General features: G+C 40.6%; 1 protein-coding gene across 1 annotated transcript; it reads right to left on the reverse strand.

Moving 5' to 3' along the window:
- Positions 1-4721: 4721 nt before the first annotated feature.
- Positions 4722-13544, reverse strand: LOC120303333 (zinc finger protein 850-like). Its single transcript, XM_039332773.1, has 2 exons — positions 13265-13544; positions 4722-8441 (listed from the first exon to the last, which is right to left on the reverse strand). Exon 2 carries the CDS (start codon positions 7831-7833, stop codon positions 5425-5427), a length of 2409 nt encoding a protein of 802 aa, XP_039188707.1. The 5' UTR covers positions 7834-8441; positions 13265-13544; the 3' UTR covers positions 4722-5424.
- Positions 13545-20150: the final 6606 nt, after the last annotated feature.

Genomic DNA, 20150 nt, shown 5'->3' on the forward strand with positions numbered 1-20150 from the left:
GCACATGGCATTTCTATCATCTATCATGATAAAAATGCAAAGAACACTCCCAAAAAGGTATTTTTTAAAGAATTGCACAAATTTCTGCAAAAGTAAATATCCAGTAACTTCTGCTGATGATGGCTAGACCGCCATTAACAAACAAATATGTTCCATTTTTTAAAATTTTCTCCTTTCAGTCTAATACCATGACGTATTTGATTACAAGAAATTTGGCAAATTCTTTGTACTCAAATTAGTCAATTTCTCAGCTGGACTTACAATGGAACATTAGAAATGAAATTCAAGCCTTCTCTACACTCATCACTTGGGGCTCCATGCGGATTTTCCTGTGTGCGGTAAGAATGGAATGTTTCCAGAGGAATTGTCCACACTCAGGGTACCTAAATGATTTTTCCCATGTGTACAAGCACATGATGTATAAGGTAGACCTAGCACTGAGCTCTTTCCCAGTCTAGACACTCGTATGGTTTCTCTCCTGTGCGAGTCCTTTGGTGCCTCACCAGGCTGGAATTGTGACTGAAAGTTTTCCCACAATCAGTACATTCAAAGGGTTTCTCTCCTGTGAGTCCTCTGGCCGGAAGACATCCTCCTTAGCTATTTTGAAGATGGACTAAATTATGACCTATATTACGCTTGCTGCCCCGAGGGGACCCACACCAACTTGATGAATGGTACATCTTGGCAGAGGAAGCAGAAATCGATATACTGAAGAGGCACCGCCGAGGAAAACAATGGAGCCACTCACCGACTGAGTTGACACGTGAACCATTGAAACCATCGGCTATGGCCAAGAAGTAAATGGGGTGTTTCAAGTGTGGGAGAGAAGGGCATCGGGCTGTAGAATGCCGCTCAAAAGCCCCCCAGCACAACCCAGACAGATCACCGGCCAGCAAATCTGGAAAATCTCCAGCTAAGCCAAAAGAACCTACCGTGAGAATGATGGAGGCTGAGGAATCTCCCACCTCTGCTCATCAGGGGGAAAGAACTCCAGCCTACACCGTAGGGCCGGTGGATGCCGCAGATGACAGCTCGGAGGGCGAACCCCTGGTAAGTGGACACATTGCACCCATCCTCAAGACAGTAACTATATTAATTCCTCCCATGCCCGAAGCCATGAAGGTGAAAGCCTTAATAGACTCTGGCTGCACCCGCTGCCTCATTAGCCCAACACTAGTGGGGAATCTGGGCATTCCATCGAGGAGACTGGAACAACCAATCTCATTTGGCCAGTTAGATGGGTCCATAGCGGGGGGGGGGGGTGCCAGCTACCCTAGCTACTTTACCAATACACCTCTCCCTGGGCAAACATGAGGAAGACATAACGTTTGTAGTGACCCCAGGCATGGAATGCCCGATGATCCTAGGGATGGAATGGTTAAAAAAAATGGAACCCCTGGGTGAATTGGAGGATGGCAGAAATCAAATTTCTGAAAGGGGACCCTATGGACTTAAAATCCCAAGGGGGGCTACCAGAATCAAGAACAGAAAAAGCATCCATGGGAGAGGAAAAGGGACTACCAGAAATACCAGAGGAATACAGAGACCTTGCTGAAGTTTTCAGTGAGGAGAGGGCGGGTGAGCTCCCCCCCACTGACCCACAGACTGTGCCATTGAATTCAAGCCTGGGGCAAAACTCCCGAAGCCCAGGCTATACTCCATGAGCCCAAAGAAGAAGGAGGAAATGGAAAGATTCATAAAGAAAAACCTAGAAAGGGGGTTCATTGAGCCAGCCAAGCCTAAAGTGGCTGCCCCAGTCCTCTTTAGAGAGAAGGACAGCTCTTTACGCTTATGCGTGGATTATAGGTCCCTGAATACAATCAGTGAAAGCAACCTTTCAAAGATGAGCCGAGGTGGCGCAGCAGTTAGAGTGCAGTACTGCAGGCCACTTTAGCTGACTGTGTTCAACAGGTCAGCGGTTCAAATCTCACCGGCTCAAGGTTGACTCAGCCTTCCATCCTTACGAGGTAGGTAAACTGAGGACCCAGATTGTTGGGGCAATGTAAATATATACATACATTGCTTACTGGTGTACACCGCTTAGAGAGTGCTTGCACTTAAAGCGGTATATAAGTCTCATAAATAAATAAATAAATAAACCTGTACCCTCTGCCCTCATGAAAGATATGCTGTCACACCTCTCGAAAGGGAAAAAATTTTCTAAACTAGACCTAAGGGAAGCTTACTATCGTGTGAGAATTAAGGAAGGGGATGAATGGAAGACTGCATTTAACTGCCCAATGGGGTGCTACCAATTCAAAGTCTTGCCATTTGGATTACAAAGGCCCCCCGCAGTATTTATGCAATTAATCAATGATGTTCTAAGGGAGCACCTATTTAAGGGGGTCCTAGTTTACTTAGACGACATTCTTATCTTCATCGAATCAAAAGAGGAACATGTCAACCTAGTCAGAATGATTTTAAAGAAACTGCGAGCCGCCCACCTATATGCCAAACTCTTGAAATGCGAATTCCACCAGGAAAGAATAGACTACCTAGGTTATTGCATATCCCCACAGGGCATTGAAATGAACCCAGAGAAAGTCAGAGCAGTATTAGAATGGGCACCACCCCTAAGAAAGCAACTTCAAAGTTTCCTGGGCTTCGCAAACTTTTACCGCCAATTCATCCCCTCATTTGCCCAGATAGCCCTGCCCCTCACGAACTTACTAATAACAAAGGAAGCATCCTCAATAAAACCTAGCCAGCCACTAACATGGACAATGGAGTGCCAAGCAGCATTTGAGAGATTAAAGAGACTTTTTTCTGCCGAACCAGTACTGAGGCACCCAGACATGGATAAGCCCTTCGTAATACAGGCGGATGCAAATGATGTGACAGTGGGGGCTCTACTATTACAAGAAAACAATGAAGGGGTATTTCAACCTCTATGTGTATACATCCAAGAAACTCACGGAAATGGAACAGCGTTGGCCCGTGTGAGAGAAAGAAGCATACGGGATACATTGGTCATTACTTACGTGTCGCCAGTTCTTTGAAGGCAACAAAATCCCTTTCCAGGTGTGGACAGATGACAAAAATTTGGAAGCCCTAAAAACACCCAGGAAGCTCAACCCCAAGCAAGCCCGCTGGTCCCAGCATTTTCACAAGTTCCAATTTACGCTCTAGCATTTGCCTGGGGGGAAAGAACTTCCTGGCAGATGCACTAACTCGCATGCCCCAATATAACAGCACGCAAGCCACGACTCTAAACCAATGATGGTAGAATCACAACTGGCAGTGCCAGTAACCACCAGAGCCCAAGCTAAATTAAAACCACAGCTGGGCAGCCAACCGGAATTGAATTCTGGAAAAGTTTGGAAACAGATGAATGGTTCCAGAAAAATAAACACGTGTGCACCATGATAGACGGGCTACCTTGGGTGGGGGAAAAATTATATATACTAACAACCCAAAGAGTCACATTCATGCAGCTTTGCCACGACACAAAATCAGCAGGGCATTTTGGATTTGTAAAAACATTACACTTAATTAAACGGCAATTTTGATGGCCATCCATAAAAAAGGACATAGAAAGTTACATGCCCAGCTGCCCAAAGTGTGCAACTGCAAAGAGGTTGCAAGGAAAATCGCCCAGACAAACAGTGGCAAATCCCTCAGCCCTCTGGAGGGAAATAGCTATAGATATTATAGTGGAATTACCAGAAAGCAATGGGAATACTGTTGTCTGGATGGTCATGGATTTGTTTTCCAAACAGGTGCACTTTATCCCTTGCCAAAAGATTCCCACCACAAAAGCCTTAGCAAAACTTTTCATCCAGCATATTTACAGATTGTATGGGGCACTCCAGCGCATCATCTCTGATAGGGGACTGCAATTTACATCTGCATTTTGGAAGGAATTTTTCTCCCTCTTAGGGACCACTCAGGGACTGACATCTAGCCATCATCCACAAGGAAATGGTCAGTCGGAAAAATTGAACTCAGTACTTGAGCAATATTTAAGATGCTTTCTTAGTTTCCAGCAGTCCGATTGGACAGACCTACTCCCTTTCGCAGAAATTGCCTACAATAATGCAGTCCACTCCAGCACAGGTTACACTCCTTTTCAAATAGCTACTGGTCAAAGCTTCAACCCCATGCCAGAACTAATCCCAAATGAACTGGCGATCCCATCACTGAAAGAATGGATGGAAAAATTACAAAACACCTGGCCAATAGTTAGAAAAGCACTAGATGAAGCTAGGCAGGCATACAAAGCACAAGCCAATAAAAAAAAGGGTTGAGCCTACACTATTATTATAGGAGAAATGGTGTACTTATCTACAAAATACCTAAAGTGCCTACAACCCTGTAAAAAACGTGGACCAAAATATATAGGGCCTTTTCCAATTAAAAGTATCATAAACCCAGTAATAGTAGAATTAGATTTACCCAAAAATCTCAGGCAAATAAACTCAATTTTTCATTGCAGCTTGCTGAAAAGAGAGCATCAGTCATTGTTACAGCCAAAAATCCCCCACCTCCAATCATGGTGGAGGGCAAACAACACTTCGAGATAAAGGAAATCCTAGATTCTAAGATATCATGGAGCAACTCAGTACCTAGTTGCATGGAAACACCTCCCTGCCTCACAAAACGCGTGGGTCCATAAACATCATGTCAGAGCCCCGAAGCTATTAAAGAAGTTTCACACAGAGTATACTAACAAGCCAGACTAACTTTTATACCTGTTTTGTTTTCTTTTCAGGTGGATCTATCTTATTTTTAAGGGGGCAGGATGTCAGAATCAAATTATATTTCATCTCTAGTTATCAACTATGGAAAACCTCATTTCTGCCCTCTCTGGATTCTGTCATACTACGAAGGGGAAGGGGGATGAGCAAAAGGGTTTTAGGGCTCTCACTTCCTTTGTTACAACTTCAAAGGGACTGAATGTGGATATCACCAAAAGGACTAACCATAACAATAGGGCCCATCACCTTTCATATATTCCTCTCTGAAGTCTCCCTTCCGCCGACCATGAGGAAAAAAGGAATGGAAATGTAACTCCTGGGATTGTCGCTTGAAGGACGGTGGGGTAGGGGGGCTGCTTGGGACCACTTAAAACCTTGAATGGGAGGGCTTGGGCCACAGGTCCTGTCTAGAACGCCTGCAACCATCTTCTCTTAATAAAAACGCCTGTTGGAAGAAATATCCCAAGAGTTCTGTCTTCTTAAAATGCAAAATGGGGTAGGTCCTTACTCCTTTGCGAGTCCTCTGGTTCCTCACCAGGCTGGAATTGTGACTGAAAGTTTTCCCACAGTCAGGACATTCAAAGGATTTCTCTCCTGTGTGAGTGCTAGGTGTCTCACAAGGTGAGAATTACTAACGAAACTTTTCCCAGTCAGGAAATTCAAAGGGTTTTTCTCCAGTGTGAGTTGTCTGGTGTCTCACCACACTGGAATTGGTACTGAAACATTTTTAACAATCATAACATTCAAAGGGTTTCTCTCCAGTGTGAGTCCTCTGGTGTGTTACCAGGCTGGAATTATTACTGAAATATTTTTCACAATCAGGACATTCAAAGGGTTTCTCTCCTGTGTGAATCCTCTGGTGTGTTACCAGGTAGGAATTCTTACTGAAACCTTTACCACAATCAGGACATTCAAAGGGTTTCTCTCCTGTGTGAATCCTCTGGTGTGTTACCAGGTTGGAATTGTCACTGAAACCTTTACCACAATCAGGACATTCAAAGGGTTTCTCGCCTGTGTGAGTCCTCTGGTGTCTCGCCAGGCTGGAATTGGTCCTGAAACCTTTACCACAATCAGGACATTCAAAGGGTTTCTCTCCTGTGTGAGTCCTCTGGTGTTTTACCAGGCTGGAATTGTCATTAAAACCTTTACCACAATAAGGACATTCAAAGGGTTTCTCTGCTGTGTGAGTCCTCTGGTGTGTTACCAGGCTGGAATTGGTAGTGAAACTTTTACCACAATAAGGACATTCAAAGGGTTTCTCTCCAGTGTGAGTCCTCTGGTGTGTTACCAGGTCGGAATTATTACTGAAACCTTTACCACAAACAGGACATTCAAAAGGTTTCTCTCCTGTGTGAATCCTCTGGTGTTTCACAAGGCTGGAATTGTTACTGAAACCTTTACCACAAACAGGACATTCAAAGGGTTTCTCTCCTGTGTGAATCCTCTGGTGTGTCACCAGGCTGGAACTGTTACTGAAACCTTTACCACAAACAGGACATTCAAAAGGTTTCTCTCCTGTGTGAGTCCTCTGATGTGTTACCAGGCTGGAATTTTTACTGAAACCTTTACCACAATAAAGACATTCAAAGGGTTTCTCTCCAGTGTGGGTCCTCTGGTGTGTTACCAGGTCGGAATTGTCACTGAAACCTTTACCACAAACAGGACATTCAAAAGGTTTCTCTCCTGTGTGAATCCTCTGGTGTCTCGTCAGGCCGGAATTCTTACTAAAACCTTTACCACAATCAGAACATTCAAAGGGTTTCTCTCCTGTGTGAATCCTCTGGTGTGTCACCAGGCTGGAACTGTTACTGAAACCTTTACCACAAAATGGACATTCAAAGGGTTTCTCGCCTGTGTGAGTCCTCTGATGTGTTACCAAGGTGGAATTCTTGCTGAAACCTTTACCACAATAAAGACATTCAAAGGGTTTCTCTTCTGTGTGAGTACTCTGGTGTTTCACAAGGCTGGAATTGTCACTGAAACCTTTACCACAAACAGGACATTCAAAGGGTTTCTCTCCTGTGTGAGTCCTCTGGTGTTTCACAAGGCTGGAATTATCACTGAAACCTTTACCACAATCAGGACATTCAAAGGGTTTCTCTCCTGTGTGAGTCCTCTGGTGTTTCACAAGGCTGGAACTCTCACTGAAACCTTTACCACAATAAGGACATTCAAAGGGTTTCTCTCCTGTGTGAGTCCTCTGGTGTTTCACAAGGCTGGAACAGTCACGGAAACCTTTACCACAATGAGGACATTCAAAGGGTTTCTCTCCTGTGTGAGTCCTCTGGTGTGTTACCAGGCTGGAATTATTGCTGAAACCTTTACCACAAACAGGACATTCAAAAGGTTTCTCTCCTGTGTGAGTCCTCTGGTGTGTTACCAGGCTGGAATTCTCACTGAAACCTTTACCACAATAAAGACATTCAAAGGGTTTTTCTCCTGTATGAATCCTCTGGTGTTTCACAAGGCTGGAATTGTCACTGAAACCTTTACTACAATAAGAACATTCAAAGGGTTTCTCTCCTGTGTGAGTCCTCTGGTGTTTCACAAGGCAGGAACTGTCATTGAAACCTTTACCACAATCAGGACATTCAAAGGGTTTCTCTCCTGTGTGAGTCTTCTGGTGTTTCCCAAGGCTGGAATTGTTACTGAAACGTTTACCACAATCAGGACATTCAAAGGGTTTCTCTCCTGTGTGAGTCCTGTGGTGTGTCACAAGGCTGGAACTGATACTGAAACCTTTACCACAATCAGGACATTCAAAGGGTTTCTCTCCTGTGTGAGTCCTCTGGTGTTTCACGAGGTTGGAATTGATACTGAAACCTTTACCACAATAACGACATTCAAAGGGTTTCTCTCCTGTGTGAGTCCTCTGGTGTATTACCAGGCTGGAACTGTAACTGAAGCCTTTACCACAATCAGGACATTCAAAGGGTTTCTCTCCTGTGTGAGTCCTCTGGTGTATTACCAGGTGGGAATTGTAATTGAAGCCTTTACCACAATCAGGACATTCAAAGGGTTTCTCTCCTGTGTGAGTCCTCTGGGGTCTCAGCAGGTCAGAATTTTTAATGAAACTTTTCCCAGAATCAGGACATTGGAACTGTTTCTCTCCTGTGTGAGTCCTCTGGTGTCTCATGACGTGGGAATTTTAAATGAAACTTTCACATTATCTGGGCATTCATATGTGGTGTCAGTCCCCTGATGTTTCACCACATTGCCGTGCTCAATAAAGTATTTACCACATTTGGAGAAATGTTATGGCTTCTCTCCTGTATAGGTTCTCTCATGCGTAATCAGCTGTGATTTGCAAGCACATCTATGGAGCTTCTCCACCACTTATAGCCTTGAGGATGTCAAAAACATGTGTGATCCCTTTTTAATGGGTTTTGTAATTAAAGCTGTTTTTTTCCTCCCAGAGCACGGCTTGCATCACTGTCTGCCGTAGGTGGCTCTCCATGTGACTTTTTGCTATCCAGTGACTTCCAGATATTTCCCTCTTTTACTGAATAAAGAATAATCTCCCTTGACTTTTCATGTAATTCATCCTTGAGTTCCATATGCTCTAGTTATTCCAGCTTGAAATCTTTCTTAATTTTCTCTCCTTTGCCTATCAGCTGCTGGAAAAGGAGAATATTGTGGCTTTCTGAAGGAAATGCAAAATATTTTGATTTCTGGGTCAATTTTCTTTCAATGTTGCTTCTTATTCTCAGTTATCCAGAGTGCTCTTATTGCCATCCTCTTTGCCTATAGGATTTAAAGAAAAGTGCAATGTTAATTATTTATAAAATAGGTGTAGAAAATATGAAAAAAGAAAAAACTATACATTAAAATAAAATGCAAAGATACCACAATGTTAAAATAACCTCTTACATTAATCATGATTCATTTGACACATGGAAGACTACTAAGGTCCAAGTTTAAATACAATAATTGTGCCTCCCGCTCGATCCACAGGTGAGGAAAGCAGAGCAATGGGAGGCACAGAGGAGCTCAGCAGCAGCCCCACCCATTCTCAAAATGAACAACTGGGGAAGGATAATTTAACCAGATGCTGGGTGAAGATGTGTTTGTCGGGAACACCTGCTTTTTTTGATGTGCACCTTCCCAGCTTTGCGCAGATCCCATTGCTTGAACTTTGGACTGTGTTTTTCAACTAAAAGAGATTATAAGCTGAAAGAGAGGCTGGACAGTGAAATTGGTTTTTAGGAACTGTGGAGGTGAACACTTACTGACTCTTGTTTAATAAAATTTGTTGTTGTTGTTGTTGTTAATTGCGAAGTCGTGTCCGACCCATTGCGACCCCATGGACAACGTTCCTCCAGGTCTTCCTGTCCTCTACCATCTTCTGGAGTCCATTTAAGCTCATGCCTACTGCTTCAGTGACTCCATCCAGCCACCTCATTCTCTGTTGTCCCATTCTTCTATTGCCCTCAATATTTCCCAACATTAGGCTCTTCTCCAGTGAGTCCTTCCTTCTCATTAGGTGGCCAAAATATTTGAGTTTCAACTTCAGGATCTGGCCTTCTAAAGAACAGTCGGGGTTGATCTCTTCTAGGACTGACTAGTTTGGATGCCTTGCAGTCCAAGGGACTCACAGGAGTCTTCTCCAGCACCATAGTTCAAAGGCCTCAATTCTTTGTCGCTCAGTTTAATAAAATAGCCTTTACTAAAGGACCATCTATAACTATGTCAGAAATGGAGGAAGACCAGCAACAGATGTCGCTCGATTACAAACTTATACTTGAAAAAATTCTTCAAGTCACTGAGATAATCAAATTTCGACTGAAAGACCAAGATGCCAGCTTAAATCTACAAAGCGAAACCCTGACTGCAACTGAAGACTCTACAACCCAAAAGACAACAGAAACAGAAGAAAGTAATATCAAGACGGAGGGCTTTGAAGATCAACAAATACAGCTTACTGAAAACTTAGACAATCAAATAACAACTACAAAATTGTACATGACTTTCTACTTAAACCAGAAAAAACCTGAGGAAGAAGACCAGATCAAATTGAAGACAACTATACTGGAACAAATATGGGGATCTGAGCCACTAGGGCAACAGCTTAATGATTACAAATGGGCCAATCCTTCCAGAAAATTGACAACTAGATGGTCTCCTTTCATTCATTAACATGTACAAGAATGAAGGGAGATCCATCTGATGATCTAAAAGCATTGGTATGGAAGCCTGGTTGGCATAAAAAGAAAGCTAGAGTTAGGTTTAAAAAAATGGGGTCGTTTGATTTATAAGAGAGGATCCTAAAGTCTTAACTAATAGGCTAAAGGGAGATTTTAAGATGAGGGAAAATTTGATTATTAGATTTAAAAAATGCTGGAAAATAATAAAAAATAAGGGAATAATTGGTGTAATATTGAGAAGACTTAGACTTAAAAGGGAAATGAAAACTAACTATGAGGAAATAATTTTGAATTATTGCTTAGCCCAGACAATATAGATGATGGACTTGAGATAACAAAGGATACTCCACTATTAAGTGGTGATGTACTAGGATGAGAAATAGAAAATGTTTGTGAATTAAAATAAAAATATATTTAAGTAAGTAATATATGTATTTTAGATATTATAATTTTTATATAGTGAGACAAAGGAAAATTGAGTTACCCTTAAAAACTAAAAACTAGGTAACATTTAAACAGGATATGGATATGTATAAGCAAAAAATGTATTGATAAATGTGATAATGAAGTTTTAACTGACTTTGATACAATTAGAAATTTATTAGCTTAAATATGATATAGCAAATGTTAAGGGAAACAGAGAAGAAATATTTGATGATGTAACCTGAGATATGTACTAAAGATTTTGTTATTGAACTATTGACAAACACAATCTCCAAATACTGCTTTCCAAATACTTAAATGTAAAACTGGAAAACCAATAAAATATTATAAGAAAAATATATTCTAAATCAATTTTTTAAAAGTACAATTTTAATACCACGGGTTCCTATTTAAATGTAAGCTTAAATATAACTAACATAGCCAGGTAACCCCTAAACAGGTGACATTTATTGCAGAATGGGTTTTGAGGTCTGGAAATCTCTGATTGTAGGGAGGAAAGTGTACAACAAAGGTCAGAAAACTTGAGTGGGTTGTGTGAAATGCTAAGAATGTGTTGAAGATAATCCCATTCAGTGGCTGTCATTATGGAGTTTCATATGTACTAAACATCTGTCATAGAAGCTGCGGAGAATCATAAAATACCCATTTGTATAAATAAAGTGATAAGACTGAAAAGAATTTTATTAGCATAAATATGATACAGTAAATGTTAAGGGAAATAGAGAAGGAATTTATGTACTAAAAATTTTGTTATTGTACTATTGACTACTCAATCCCCAGGCTGTTTTCCAAATACTTAAATGTAAAACTGGAAAACCAATAAAAACTTGTTATAAAAAAAAATTAATGTGGTATTTTGAGATTTGTATTAAAGATATCTCTATGTCATTGAATTATTGGTTAACCCAGCCGCCACATTGCTTTTCAAATACTTAAATGTAAAATTAGAAAATCAATAAAACTTTTCAAAAAAAAAAATTCAATGGAGAAAAAAAATTATGTTTTACTCTTAGCCAAGAAAAAGCAAATGTCAAAGTACAGAATAAGTGGAACATGGCTCAATAGCAATAACTGTGAGAGGGATCTTTGTTACATATTTTATGTTATATGTTATGAACATATCACAAATATAAGTTATGATTATAGAGGGCCTTTAATGCAACCATAGTTAGCCTTTTTGTGAGATCACATTTATTTATTTTATTTATTTATTTTATTTATGAGACTTATATACCGCTTTAAGTGCAAGCACTCTCTAAGCGGTGTACACCAGTAAGCAATGTATATATATATTTACATTGCCCCCAACAATCTGGGTCCTCATTTTACCTACCCCGGAAGGATGGAAGGCTGAGTCAACCTTGAGCCGGTGAGATTTGAACCGCTGACCTGCTGAACACAGTCAGCTAAAGTGGCCTGCAGTACTGCACTCTAACTGCTGCACCACCTCAGCTCATATTGGGGAAACTCACATTGGGGAAACTCACGTTGCTGGAATGTGTGTACTACCAATAAGGAAAGATTCTGGGTCCCTGTATGAACGATCTATTGTTCGTGATACCAGGTAGAACATTAGTGGGCAGAAGGAGTGTAGGAGTTTTACTTTTTTTTAATGGAGTCATGATGATATAAAGTTCCTGGCATGGCTGGGGCAAGATTGCCATACACATGGATTCTGAGTAAACAAGTTGGGTATAAAAAGAACACTGGGATGAACCAGACCCCAAATTTCAAGACACCTTAGTTGGAGCAGGGGATACCCTGAATCTGTTTTCCAGCCCACTCTAACATAGCCTGATCACCTGTGTTGAGAGGATATGTGTGAATGAGTAGCCTAGTTGGGCAGCAATACTTACAGCAACTTGAGTAGCCTTGTTGGGTATAGTAACCTGAATAGCTTGTTGGGAATAACTTACTGTAGTAAAATAACTTTAAAATTAGACAAGTATATGTATAAACACAAAGGAACTAATTAAGCATAAATGCCTTGCTTTTTGTCCAAATAACACAAGAATAAAAGAACTACTGGAAAACTTCACTTGAGTAGCCCGAACTGAATTTTATAACATCTTGAAGTTTTAGTGGACAAGCACTTAGATATGAGCCAACACTGTTATGCAGTGGCCAAAACAGCCAATGCAATCCTAGGCTGCCTAAACAGAGGTAGAGAATCAAGATCAGGTGAAGTGTTAGCACCAATTTATACTGCTATGGTAAGACCATACTGGGAATACTGCATCCAATTTTGGTCACCACAATATATAAAAAGTGTTGAGATTCTATAAAGAGCAAAGACAAAGCAGTAAGGATGGTTACGGGGCTGGAGGCTAAAACATATAAAGAATAGCTGCAGGAATTGGGTATGTCTAGTTTAGTGAAAGGAAGGACTAGGGCTGACATGTTCCAATGCTTGCGGGGGCAAGAAGAGGGGGGTCAACTTATTTTCCAAACCATCAGAAGGAAAGATAAGCAGTGGATGGAAACTAATCAAGGAGAGAAGTAAACTAGAACTAAGGAAAAATTTCCTGACCCTGAAAACAATTAACCAATGGAACGGTTTGCCTTCAGAAGCTGTGGACGCTCCATCAGTGGTGGCTTTTAAAGAGACGGGACAGCCATTTGTCTGAAATGGTATAGGGTCTCCTGCTTGAGCAGGGGTTGAAATAGAAGACCTCTAAGGTTCCTTCCAACTCTGTTACAAACCTCCAGTGACGGAGCACCCACAACCTCTGAAGGGAAGCCATTCCCAAAGAATCAACCTTTACTTGAATGAAACTTTTGAAATCTTCCCACCAGCAGAAAATTGCAGCCCCCGGTATAACAGCCTGCAGCACCAGTGGACTTAAAGTTGGGGAGGGAAAGGATTTGCAGCAGCAGCTGAGATGCTTCAGCCGAATTGCTTCTCTGTTTCCACGCAGTGGAGGAAACCAAACAGCCCGATTCGTTCCCGGCCTCTCCTCCGAGCTCTCTTCAACTCACCTCCCAGCTGCTGCTTCGATCCTTGGAAGAGCACAAAAGCCTCTCCGCCCGCCTCCTTCCTCCCATGAGTGATCCAGAAGAGGAAGTTCCTTTGCCCTTCTCTTGTTCCCATCCTTTCTAGCAGTGCAGTACTCTTTGGTTTTAACTCCTTTAAATTCAATCACAGAGACTGCTTGCTGAATTGCAGTATCCGCTTTCTAGACACAGATGTTGCCTATTCGATCTATCAGAATAGAGCTGGAAGGGACCTTGGAGGTCTTCTAGTCCAACCCCCTGCTCAAGCAGGAGGCCCTATACCAGAGGTAGGCAACCTTGGCTCTTTTATGACTTGTGGACTTCCTGCTCGCTCAGGAATTCTGGGAGTTGAAGTCCACGAGGCATAAAAGAGCAAAGGTTGCCTACCCCTGCCCTATACCATTTCAGATTGGTGGTTGTCCAGTCGCTTCTTAAAAAAACTATTTTGAGAAAACCTATTTGATCGCCAGCTCCCTCTAGAGCAGAAAACAAACTTGTCTCATCTCTACCTAAGACGTTTGCAAGATATTTTCATTTATTGCATGCTATCCTATAGTCTTCGACTTCAAGCAACCGGCCTTTGCAACTGAACCAAGTGAAATAATAAAATGTGATGCGACTTAGCTTGTGATCAGCCATATGCTGAACCCTAAAAGTTCATGACGTTTTTACAGAATTACAGAATAATAAGTTTCTTTAAAATCACATATTTTGTTGATTTTTTTAAACATAAATCACTTAACAGTTGGTAAACAGTGTGTTTGCTGGGTTTCCATTTGTAAAGAAAAATCATTAACAATTGGTTTCTATAATCTTTAATCCACATAGTACATGTAGTTGATTCCCGTTTTCCCCAAAATGTCTTCTTTGCAAACCTTGAATTAATACAGTTCTTATTATTTTGATAAATAACAGTTACATATATGACTTTTCCCCAATATTCCTAGAAATAATGATCACATCAGTATAATATTTCTTTTCTATCTAATCATTCTAATTGCCTCATCTTATATCCTGTTACAGTCCTTTTTAAAATTTGTTTCTCCCGTAAAGTTCAAAGTATTCTTGCTGGTTAAGATCTTCTCAACTGTTAATTACGTTTAAAGATTTAAATCCATTTTTCCCATAGAAACCATCTCCACAATTTTACATTTTTTAAAGAATAGGTAAAAACAATAAATCAATAGTAAAGAAACATAAAAAGTAAAATATATATTCCTCCTGCTAATATATATTCACCCTGCCCAAATTTCTTATTCTTTTTAACCATAATTAAAAATATATTTAATCTTTAAATATTCCATTTAATATGTCTAGTCATCTAATCCTTTAACTCTTGTTCAAAACATTTTTTTCTTTTTTATACATTATAATTTCTCTAAATTCAAACCCCTTTAATTATCTAAAACATTTCCTTCATCTAAGCCATTTCAACAGTATTATATTACTTATATCAAGAAATAAAATAAAAAAGAGGGAAAAGCATACAGTATTATTTAACGAATTCATCCCTCTTAGAATGACATATGGGTTCAAAATATTTTCTATTTCTTTAATCATATTCAAACAAATGTTTCTTTTTAAAATATTCTCTCTGGTAGATCCCATCATCTATTTTCTTAATTTTCACTTTAATCTTTTTCCTTTGACCAGTATGTTTTTTGATCAATGTGTTTTGCTGAATCAAAAAGTTTTCCCATATATTCATGACTGTTGCTGTAGGTATAAGAAGTAAATTGAATAAAGTGTCTTTATATGAGGCTTTTGCCTTTCTATGTTTCTTGAAAATCTTTTTCTTCTTCTCTGCTTCTCTTTTCACTTCCTTTCTCTCTGTTTTCAACATCTCTACGTTCCATTTTATCCAATCTGTTTTTTTGTCCTCAGATTTATTTTGTAGTCTTAAGGGATGAGTTGTTTTTTCCATTTCTTGTGAATTTTTTCCCACTAGGATTAAATCATGTTTTCTTGCTTTGTTAAGTTCCATCTTTGAGTCTCTGTTTTCAATTGTATGTCCACTTATTTGTTTTGTCTGCTCCTTCTCTGTTGTTATTTCCTGAAAGTTTTTTGTTGTAAAGTTAACTTAGAAATAGATTGATTTATATTTTCAATTTTATTTTGAATTTCTTTGTGATTTGAACTCATTGTTGTTTGAATTAATTGCAGTTTACTATATATCTCCTCCTGAGAGGTATTTATGTTTTCTTGGTGTGCTCTATCTACATTTCTCTGATCCATGATGGCCAAAAGTTGGGAGTTTTCCTTCTTATTTGCAAATAGCTTTAGAGTTAAATAGATATTTGTAATCCAAAGAGTTCAAAAAAGATTTTTTTCTAAAGTTTATAATTCTCTCTTTGTCTGCAGCCTAGATTGTCTTTTTTTGTCACAGCTTTTCTTTGTTATTAAAGCTTTGAAGGTCATAAACACAGATTAGCTTTTCCCAGATTTTGGCAAGTTCTCTATGGAGGTCATAACTGTCATAATCTTCATCCACCACTAGGTGTCAGCATCTATTTAGTTTTCAATATGAACAATGGTCTTTAAAATGAGAGTCTTAACCATTCAACAATTTTAAACTTGTCCAAAATTAAATTTTAGATTTCGCGCTTATAAATTTATTTCACTATCATATATTTTGATCCTCCATGGAAATTTTAAATTGCCACTTTCATTAGTATAAGGGAGGGGCAGAAGTCCCCCTCCTTCACTTTTGGAGGTATTTTGCTTCTTGGGGATCTTTTCCAGGAAATTAAGTATGGAATGGAAAAGGGAAAATCAGATTCCTCACCCAGTTTCAAACACACTGTTTACTGTTGTGCTGGTTAGTTCTTTTGGACTTCGGTTGCAAGTAGCTTGGGCTGATCAGTGAAATACAGCCTTTCTCCTGTCGGGTTAGAAGGCTTTCCCAAAGACGAACGGAACGACCGCAGTCATTCCAGAGTCACCGGCACACCCTTCTTTCTTCGCCGCCTCTCTGGGGCGGCTTGGACCCATTAAGGTCTTCAGGCAGAACGAAAATTAGCTGCGGGGGTGCGGCGGTCTGCAAGCCTAATAAAATGTCATACTTCCATCGAATTTAAGATTCAGGCAGATAGGAACGCAACAAATAAATTAAGCCTAATTTCAGCTCACATCATCAGAGGCACAGAGAGGCGGGACTGAAATTTTAAATTTATAATGAAGAGGGAAGGAAAGCTGAGGAAAATAGATTGGGCATAGAGATGCAGAATGCACAAGAGATAGATTACAAGTTAACAATTGTACTGTGTTAGAAACCCACTGTTATGTGTGAAGTCCTCATCACTGAACAAGAGTTGGGAAATGAGCTTTACATTATTTATTTATTTATGAGACTTATATACCACTTTAAGTGCAAGCAAGCACTCTCTAAGCGGTGCACACCAGTAAGCAATGTATATATATATATTTACATTGCCCCCAACAATCTGGGTCCTCATTTTACCTACCTCGGAAGGATGGAAGGCTGAGTCAACCTTGAGCTGGTGAGATTTGAACCACTGACCTGCTGAACACAGTCAGCTAAAGTGGCCTGCAGTACTGCACTCTAACTGCTGCGCCATCTCGGCTCATATTACTTCTTATTATTAAATCCATTTATTATTAAACTTAATGGCTGCCTCAAGGGAGAGCAGGGGAATGCAGGTAGTTAAGGAAAGCAGTATCGCTTAACAGCCGTTGCAACGTGCAACTGTAATTGCAAGGCCATGACATTTGTATCTTGAGGACCTCTTGTATGGTGGCTGAGGAATTCTGGGGCTCAAAATCCGGAGGAAACCAGGACAGAAGATTGAAATTCTAGATGTTGGAATTACATAATCAATATACAAAAACACCACGCAAAAGCCTTTTTCATGAATTCCAGTACTTCTGGCAAAAGGAAATATCTGGAACTTTCTACTGATAATCAGAAAGAGGCAGTTAGTCATTTTCCTTTCCTCTCCACCTACAAGTTTAATCCTGAGAAATGTTTGCAATTTCTCACCTACACTTTCAATGGGAGATCACAAATGACACTCAAGCCTTCTTTAAAACTCATCTACTTTTGGCTCATATGGATTTCTTTGTGTGCAATAAGGGATGATTTATGAGTGAAGTAATGTCCACACACTGGACATTTGAAAGGTTTCTCCCCCATGTGAGTCCTCTGATGTATCAGGTGGGAATTCTGACTGAAACATTTCCCACAATCAGGACATTCAAAGGTTTCTCTCCTGTGTGAGTCCTCTGGTGTCTCATGAGGTGGGAATTTCTAATGAAATTTTTCCCACGATTTGCACATTCAAATGGTTTCTCTTCTTATGTGCCCACTGGTGGTTCACCGGGCTGGACTTCTGACTGAAGCTTTCCCCACATATAGGCATTCAAATGGTTTCTCTCCTGTGTGTGTTCTCTGGTGTGTTACCAAACTGGAATTGTTACTGAAACTTTTCCCACAATCAGGACATGCAAACATTTTCCCTCCTGTGTGAGTCATCTGCTCTATGACCAGGCTGGAATTCTGACTGAAAGTTTCCCCACAATCAGGAAATTAAAAGAGTTTCTGTCCTGTGTGTGTCCTCTGGTGTATCACCAATTTGCCATACTCACTAAAGCATTTACCACATTGGGAGCACTCGTAGGGTTTCTCTCCTGTGTGGCGCCTTCCATGAACCACAACTGAGCTGTTCTTACCAAAGGTTTTGCCCTAGTCAGAGTATTGTGTAGTTTTTCTCCAGTGTGGATTTTTTCATGCATAATCAGTTATGATTTGAAAGTTGTCTCTTTCCCACAGTAGGCACCTCTATGGAGCTTTTCCACAACCGATATTCCTGAGGAGATCAAAAATAATCCCTTGTTTAAGCCCTGCAATCTTTTCTGGATTCTGGAATTCCAGAAAACACTGCAGACTGCAGGAACCATTTGCACTACAGTTGGAGATGCAGACAACACACACTCATCCCCATCAGCCTGTGCCTGTCTTCAACCCTGAAAGGACACAGGGTAGAAAAACATCCTGCAGCCAAGAAGGCTTGGATGCTACCATGTGTCCCCTCATCCTTCTTTGCATTAGAAAAGGCATACCCAATTCCTGTAACCGTTCTTCATATGTTTTAGCCTCCAAGCCCCCTAATCACTCTTGTTGCTCTTCTCTGCACTCTTTCCAGAGTCTCAATACTCTTGTTATGTTTTATATGGAATCTTCAAAGTGATTTGGTTGCTTTAGGTTTTGGGCACAATATTCCCTTCCTTTATGCTTTCCCCTTTTCTCTCTCTTCCTCCACATTGACTGCCAGGGAGCAATTGGGTTGCTCTTGTTGAGATGTTTGTGATATCCATAGGGGTGTGTGTGTGTGTGTGAGAGAGAGAGAGAGAGAGAGAGAGAGAGAGAGGGAGGGAGGGAGGGAGGGAGGGAGGGAGGGAGGGAGAGAGAGAGAGAGAAACACTCTGAAGAAGGTGTCAGAAGTAAAGTCTTCATCCCGATTCATCCAAGCCGGGAATAAATAAGCAACATGGCGACTGCTTTGGGAAGAAGGTTACAGTTTATTGAAGAGGCAGAAAGATGGTTCTTGCAAGAAAGAGCAGAGGAGAGAAGGGGAGATAGCACTGGCTATTGGTTTTTATACCCCCTCTAGCCTTTTGTTTGGAATAGTTTCCTGTTCCTGTGGCATGAACTTTGAGGCTGTTTCTGAGTGTTTGTCTAGGCCTTGATATCTGTGGTTTAATCCTATTATCATATCCTGCTTCCCAGGTGATGGGGCTAATGACTGCTAGAGTTTGGCTGGGGTATGCAGATTTTTTCTTTGTCTTCTTGGCTCCAACTTTTTGATGGTTTTACATCTCCATTTGTATGGGGCTGGCTCTTGCTTGGGGCAGAGAGATAGATTTGGGGCCAGGTTTGGTTTCTGCTTTTCAAAAAAATACTTTTAAAAATCCTTTTGGTGAAAAATATATTTTCCTGCCCTTTTAATATTTCCTACTCTGGGGTAACTTCCCTCAAAGGAAATAACAATCTGTGTGTTGCTGTGAAGAAATCTGTAATGACTAATCCATTAAATCAGGCATGTCAGACTCGCTGGATCCAAAGGAGCCCTTGGAACCAGCAGATTTTTTTCTCTCCTCTTTCCCCCCCCCCTTTAAATGTGCTGGGAATGGACACCTAGTGCCATCTTGCTGTTAAATTGAGAATTATGTCCACTTTCCCTTGATTAGAGCTTACTCAGATTAGAATTTTGGCTGTATGCCCAGACATTGCTTATCTGAAAGTCCTTAAAAACTTTGCTGGAGAAAAGACTTTCTTTTGGCTCACCTGGTTTTATAAGATAGACTACATTTATAAATAAAATAGTATTTGGAGCCATCTGACTTCCCTGGTGTCAATGCTGCAAATACTGTATATTCTTGCTTTGACAATATGCAAAACTGTCTGGCATTTATTGGGTTAATACTTAGCTTAGACTGGGCGGGGGGGAAAAAGCCCGGGAAAGAAAGAGGAAGTAAACGTTTGACCTTCTCACTAATTGGATAATGTGACCTGTGACTGCATGAGAAGGGAGGGGTTGAGCAAGGAAAGCTTGATGCCAGCGCCCGGAAGTTCAGATTCTGGCATCAATTAGTCCAATAGTGACCAGCATAATTTGTAGCTCTGCAAATAAAGACTTTAGGAAACATGCCTGAAAGTTCTTTGAAGTGCTTCATTAGTCGGAACTTGTGACATCATGCCAGAATCCGCACTCTTTTCAAACGATCTACGTCCCGATTTATCAACAGCAGCCTCGGGGGAGATCTCATTATGGAGAAAAAAAAAATTGCCTGAAACCAGCCCCGTAGCTGCAGCAGTTTCCCCGGGGGGGAAAGCGACAGCCAGCAAGTCGGG

Source organism: Crotalus tigris, unplaced genomic scaffold (genome assembly GCF_016545835.1).
Source record: "Crotalus tigris isolate CLP2741 ecotype Arizona unplaced genomic scaffold, ASM1654583v1 scf7180000024464.508515016:1373766, whole genome shotgun sequence".
Classification (NCBI taxonomy): domain Eukaryota; kingdom Metazoa; phylum Chordata; class Lepidosauria; order Squamata; family Viperidae; genus Crotalus; species Crotalus tigris.

What these genes read in the sequence shown, in the direction of transcription:
- LOC120303333 (XM_039332773.1), bottom strand. Translation starts at nt 7,833, where the DNA reads ATGAGACACCAGAGGACTCACACAGGAGAGAAACAGTTCCAATGTCCT.